At 46.2% G+C, this 6,507-nt stretch overlaps 1 protein-coding gene and 1 long non-coding RNA gene across 2 annotated transcripts in view; one reads left to right on the top strand and one right to left on the bottom strand.

Moving 5' to 3' along the window:
* The window catches only part of LOC109962694 (uncharacterized), a 93,816-nt gene extending 87,315 nt beyond the window's left edge, over positions 1–6,501 (top strand). Inside the window, exon 4 of the long non-coding RNA XR_002275299.1 lies at positions 6,334–6,501. This is a non-coding gene — a long non-coding RNA (uncharacterized LOC109962694). The remainder of the gene's footprint in view (positions 1–6,333) is intronic.
* grid1b (glutamate receptor, ionotropic, delta 1b) overlaps positions 1–6,507 on the bottom strand; it is a 437,638-nt gene that overhangs the window by 1,941 nt on the left and 429,190 nt on the right. Inside the window, 2 exon segments of the mRNA XM_020604601.1 lie at positions 39–163; positions 6,451–6,507. The exon segment at positions 6,451–6,507 is cut by the window's right edge and continues 25 nt beyond it. Coding sequence (XP_020460257.1) covers positions 39–163; positions 6,451–6,507 — 182 coding nt within the window.

Raw genomic sequence — 6,507 nt, 5'->3', positions numbered from 1 at the left:
CGGACCCCGGCCCCGGAAACAGAGAGTCGTGGCGGGGCTGCATGCTGCCGATGTCCAGCGCAGAGATCTCGATAGAGGGGCCGGGGATCTGCTTGTGGGTCAAGTCCTCGTCCAAAAGACTGTTCATACGACGATGCACCTGTTCCAGATTCACCTCCTTGTCCTATAAGAGGAGTGGGGGGTGGAGGAGGACAGAGGAGAGACAGAGAGAGGGAGGAGAGACAGAGGCTGAGATTGGCGATGGGCCGGCTGCTCAGACTGTTTCAAGTCTGCTGGTGCTCCATGCATTCTCACACTGTCACTGCTACCAGCTGATAGACAGCCTCTCCTGTCTGTCTGCCATTCAGTCCGAAGAGCCCAGTGGGAACTGAGGCCACAGAAACCAATTCGTACATGCACCTTGAAATCAAACTTGGCCAGTGAGTATTAAAGGTTTGATGTCTGGAGAAAAACAATCCTGGAGCCACACTGACTGAAGGTAGTTTGTTGTAAAGCTGTTAGTGCTGAAATGGGGGGACTCGGAGAGGGATGGATGTTGAGGGAGGGCTTCAATTGATCTGTACGATGCTGTTCCTTTACATTTACATCAGTATACTCTCTAGCTGTCTTTACTTAACGGAAACCAAATGTGTTCACTGGTGTTTTCTCTCCGTGTTCGCTGCCCTTGTAGTCAGTACCCTGTCTGCAGGAGGATCAGAGAATGTGTTCGCTATCAGAACAGTTTAATCCAAACATGGGCTGACACTGCACCTCCTGCCAGTGCAGCCATACATACTGCACTTGTTAGGCATAGACAGGGACGCAAGTGTTTCCCTGTTGACCCGCGGGTCTGTGCACTGGGTCATGGGAAGGTAAGGGACAGGGCCTGAAGAGAGGGATGAGGCGTGACTCGCATGTCAAGTGGAGCTCGTGTCTGAATCCTGATTCCTGACATGTCTGTGTGAACGGCTGAAGCTACAGGCAATGAGAGTTTGTGGAGAGTCTTTACAACAAACATTAGGTCAGTTAGTTCTGGACTTGGCTCCAGCATTGGACTCATTTGAACTGCAGTGATATTAGTCTCACTAACTCATCACAGCCACACACGTGATATTCACAACACACTGACAGACGGTATCAATACCACACATACTAACTTCTGTTGCAGCTTTTACACAGCTTATAGTTTTTCTTTCTGTGTAGCCACGCAGTGTATTTACACTCATAGCGCCTTCTCTCTAGCTGTCTCTGAGCACGCTTAGGACCCTCTAGTGTCTACATTCATTTGATCTCACTGAGATCAGCTGCACTGATGCTGTGTCAGACATCGGCAGACGTTACGCTGATGCAAACCCAAAACCTTCTGTTGCTGCTGCTGCTTCACATGGTGAAAAACAGGCTGGCTTTTATTGGGAAGGAGTTAGGGTTAACCCTTTCCTTCCTTCAGTTTCTCTGTCTGAAAGCTGAGCCAGCAGGAAAAAATGTTATAGTACAAATAGTTTTTGTTGAGAACAGCTGGATTTATAAATACAGTCTAGAAAATCAACATGCAGTGTTAAAATGATCAAATGTAAAGAACACATCAGGTCAGAACCCTCCTCCCCTCAGAGCTACTGAGGTCATAGCTACAGTGCTGGTACGCAGAAGACACTAACGAATAAAACGAGAAGAAGATTGTCTGTGAAAGGCAGATGGGAGGCGGTGGCCTTGAGCACACTTGCAGTTATGATAAAAATGCCGTTAGCATCAAGTGTTTATGCTGAGGTAGAGTGGCAGGGAGAGCACTTCCTGTGAAGCATGCCTCTAATACTGTGTAATAACTACCAGAGAAGCAGCTCAAGGGGAACCACCGAGTCTCAGTGCATCTTGATGCACTGTGGTCGAGCACAGCTGAGACTCGGTGTAAGGCTTCAGGCTTTGTTGACTTTAAAGGAGCACACCACCATAGTGTTGATCCAGCAGGTCTGAGGGATCCTCTCTGCTTCTCTCAAGGCTAATTAAAACATCTCAGCACAGGTTATTGTTTCAGCAGACTGGCACCTCATTAAAATATGTTTTCAGCTGTGGCAACTGGCAGCTAGCCTACACAACTGCCTGGGATTAAACCTCAGCTGGTCGTTAAAGGCAGGCAGCAGATGTAAGTGGAGAGGAAGGAAACAGCCGCCATCTGAAAGCCTCCATTAATTTGGAAAACAAACAGCTAATTTAATGAGTGCTCTCAGTGGGGGGGGGGTTAAATCACTCTTCCTCCTGCTACTTTCAAACCTGTTGAGAGGGTTGTGCTCGAGTGTGATAAGAACAGATTCTAGTTCATTTTGGATTTGAGCGGCCCTTTGAAACAGGATGATCTATAAGATGGTGCATCTGATATCAACGTCTCTGTGTTGGGCGAGTGGCAGCGTCTGAACTTCATCTCTAGTCACTGCTGGGGATGCTTGTGTGGAGGCTGGGCGTTTCTCCTGTGTCAATGGCTGAAGCCAATTATATTGTTATGTAATGTCTGACTGAAGCTCTGTGAAAAACACTTGTCAACACAGAGGGATATTAACTGAACAGAATGTAATCCACACTAGTTCTATGTCACTGAAATGAAGCAGTCTAATTAACCTTTGTGGTTCAAACTGTCTGCACACATGATGCTAATTAGTTGGCCTGCTGGCTTCCAGCATCATTAAAGCCGCAGTTACGCTAGTAGCTCTGTGAGGCTGGACTCTGATGCTAACATGCTAATGTTGAGCAGACGTGTTTACCACAGTCAGAATTTTAGTGTAGCATGCTAACTCTTGCTACGTGGCACTGAAGCCAGGGCACAGCTGAAGGCTGATGTCTGAGTGTTTGCGGTGTTGCAGATATGTGGTATAACCTGAAGTACCGAACATTTAAAATGTTGACCCGAGTTTTGCTGCTAGCTAATAGCATTGACATTTTACTCTTTCCATAGTTCTTTGACTTGTTCGGTTTCCAGCTGGTTGAATGATTTCTGGACAAACTCCAGAGTTTGTTAGATGTCTTTTTATTATTTTTTTTATTTTATTTTTTTTTTTTTTTAACTTAAGCTGCCCTGACTAAAATCTGGGTTGTCTCAGCGTGGTTTGGCTAAGTTGCATTAGAAAAGATTGGTTGCACTAATTGCACTAGGTTTGACTTAAGCAAAGTTAAAGAAGATTTTTTTTCTTCCAAAAGCAGCATTGCCAGTCTGATGATACTCTTTCTGCTGACGGAGACGTACACTGGGCTATTGCTCAACTTGTTGCTTTTTCAGATCCCAGCTGTAAAGATTCCTATGCACTGGTTTATCTGTAGAGTTTAGAGTTCTAATGGGCTGGTTTTAAAGGCACTAAGCTTGTCAGCAGGGATGTAAGACAACACCACCGTGTAACATCTATTGTGTTGAACACGCCTAGAACAGGTAGATGTGAGGTCAGAGGTCAGCCCGTACAAACTGTGAGTGACCGACTGAAGCAAAGCCAGCACTGTAGGGACACAGGAGGGTTTCTGATGGCGGGGGTGCAGTGATGCTCTTGGTCGGAGCTGATGGAGCAGCCAGGGCCAGGCCTTAACTACAAACTTAATTATTGTCTGGTCTGAAAAGAGCACAAGTCCGTTTTCAGATGACCAAGCACATTAATTTGGATCAGTTTTTCCCTTTGTATGGAGCTGAAGTGTCTGGTCCTGGAAATAACTTCCTGCCAATTAGCTTGAGTGGTTTTTACAGTTTAAGTGGAAGGTTAATGAGCTACCTGAAATTTTCATGACAAAATTTGTGATTTGTTTTTTCAGTGGGTTTTACACCTGCAGCATGTAGGACTACAAACAAAGATGGTCACTGGCATGTGATCATGTTAGTTTATGGCAGAGATGCAGGAAAAATGAACAGATGACGTTAGTCACAGTGCTTTCTGAAGAGAGCACGTATCACCTCTCATAGTAAATTACATTTTTGACAGATTTACTAAACTTTTTATGGAGAACAAATCTGAGCTTTATTTCCAGAACAACGGGTATGATGCATGTTTCTGCTCTGTGGACCCAAAATCAGCCCTGTAGAAACAGAAGGACCTTGGCGATGGCACAGATATGTCGTTGTTTTATTTTCTTTATTTTTGATAGTTGTATAGGAGGTCTAGTCTGACCTGTATCAATAGCTTCTGCTTCATCCCAGCCTCTCTCTCTGTCTGTCCAAATGTCCCTCCTCCCCTCCGATGAAGCAGTTGTAATGTCATTATATGTCAATGGACCAGAAACCCTTGCCAGCCTGTAATCCTTAGTAACCTGCACGAGATCATAGACAGTCAAGTGTAAATAAAAAGTAAAAGGATAGATGAGAGAAGGAGAGGAGATAGATAACACGGGCGTCCACATTGACATATAACTTGCAATAAGACGTGACACAGTGATAGCACCAGGGGTGATGGACGGGGACAGTGGACACACATCTTATTGCTAAACGTACTGTAAATATGGTCTGCTCACACTGTAGTTTATGGATCCACGTGAAAGCCTTTGTATCACATGACTGAAGCCTGATCACATTCAGTGTGTTTCTGCTGAGGTGGCTGTCTGTTGTGTTTGGTGCTGGGGGGGGGGGGAAGCTGCTGTCGTCTGGGGGTGGGACTTTGGGCATGTTGAGTGCCTAGAGGCAAATGCTGAGCGCGCGTTACAGTTCCAGACTAGATACTGTTCTTGTATGTGCTTGGGCTTGTCAATCTGAATCTCTTAGCAAACCTTTTGTCACATAGACACAGGGAACGAGAGCAGACTTAAGACGGAGCATTGCCCCAACCAGCTGAAATCCCAAACATCTGAACAAGTTAATTAGCTGATTAATTTGAACCTATTGTCTTGTCAGTGTGCTGTGGGCAGCCAGTGTCTGTGCTCAGCTAGAGAGGGGAGACAACACCCGGAGCCCAGAGCGGACTGCGGGCTCTTACAGTCCAGTGAGACCAGCAGGGTGATGAGTCTGTGGTTTCCAGTGCAGACTTGTGAAGGATTTCAAACTAAACGTTATGAGAAGGGAAGTTAGCATCACCCTGGTTCCTGCGACAGAAAGCCAAGCAGATTGTGCCTCTGGCTTTTGGATTTTTAATGAACACCACAGCCCCATAACTTCACCACAACTTGTAATTTGACTTACCCCTTCTACAGAATTCTTTCTTCTTAGCGTGGCCTGATCTCGCTAGTGACCATGGCTGTGTCAGAACAGTTTGCAAATGCATGGATTTAAACACAACTTGTGCCTAGTTTTTCTTCCACTGTCTAAACCCGGTTGTAGTCTGGCCCTGAGACACAGCCGGACAGGTTTTATTGTCTGTGTGGTCAGACAGCTCTCAGCTAAATAATTCAGTACAGTATGAAGTTTCTCACTACAGTTAAGTGATATTAGTTTGTGCTGAACAGATTGATCATCAGATGTTGTCTGTGTTCATTATTGATTAGACTTCATGAATGTTTAACTGTTTCCTCTTTGATCCTGGTGTAACTATTAGCATGAGGGTTACAGTGGCTGGTATTTCATTAATAAGAGAGCGACGTGCTAATTGACGTCTGTGTGGTTTCATTCAGCAGCCACCCAGTTAGGCTCGAGTATCTATTAACAATAACAGCAGATGATATGGACCAGCTGTGATAATGTCCCAGTTAATGTGAAAACCCAGGGTGAGCCGCACTTTCAGGTTCTCTTGGATATGATAAATTACTTTTTTTGTCTCATGACATCTCATGGGGATTTCTCACTGGAATGGAAATTGTTCCACAGTGTTAAGCAACTGTGTGTGTCTGTTATGCTTCTGTGCCAGCGCGATCTCACTCTCCTGCTAATTCTAATCTCTTTTCAGATCCCTTGGGTGCAGGAAATTACCAGAGCCACAGTAGAAAATGAGTTTATACCAATAATTCAACACCAAGCACTTGAATGGGTACAGAGCTAGGAGAATGAGTCATTATAGTCAGCGGGGGGACTCAGCTGTTTTAGCAGGGGGCATGCTGGGAAGCATGTAGGACACGCCACTAACTCCTTCAACACTTTGTGCTGGTATGGCCTTGAGTGTGCGCGTCAAGTTGGCCACAGGCGAGTCCTGAGTGGCTCGAGAAGCCGCTGTGTTGCGAGTGTGTTAGTAAAGGTAGCAGTCGGGCGGAGTGTGTTGTATGTGGTTTAGAGAATGTGTCAAACAAAGAGATGAGCTCTGGCGTCTAAGAGGGAGGGGTGGGGAGCAATGGACAGATAAAAGAAAACATGGCGGGGGGGATAATAACATGGGACCAAATTTGATTTCAGTCAGTGGCTCAGAGCACACCTCCCTACTCTGCCCCCAGCTCTCCACACTAACGTTAGTTTCCTAACTCTCTCCTCTACAGCTGCGTGTACTGGAGCTCCACTAAGTCGGGGCTCGCATCTGCGGCTGGATCCTTAAAGTAGAGTGTGGCAGTGTCTTCCCCCCGCTGGCCCGTCCGCCGGGCCCTGTGCTCAGTCACCTCTTTGGGCTGCTCCTGGCGACAGCGGTTGCTGTTCCACCCAGCCTCCCGCCCGGC

The sequence above is a fragment of the Monopterus albus genome, unplaced genomic scaffold (genome assembly GCF_001952655.1).
Source record: "Monopterus albus unplaced genomic scaffold, M_albus_1.0 scaffold67.1, whole genome shotgun sequence".
NCBI classification, from domain to species: Eukaryota; Metazoa; Chordata; class Actinopteri; order Synbranchiformes; family Synbranchidae; genus Monopterus; species Monopterus albus.
The sequence above is the reverse complement of the archived record's forward strand: the minus strand, read 5'-3'. Positions and strand labels throughout refer to the sequence as shown.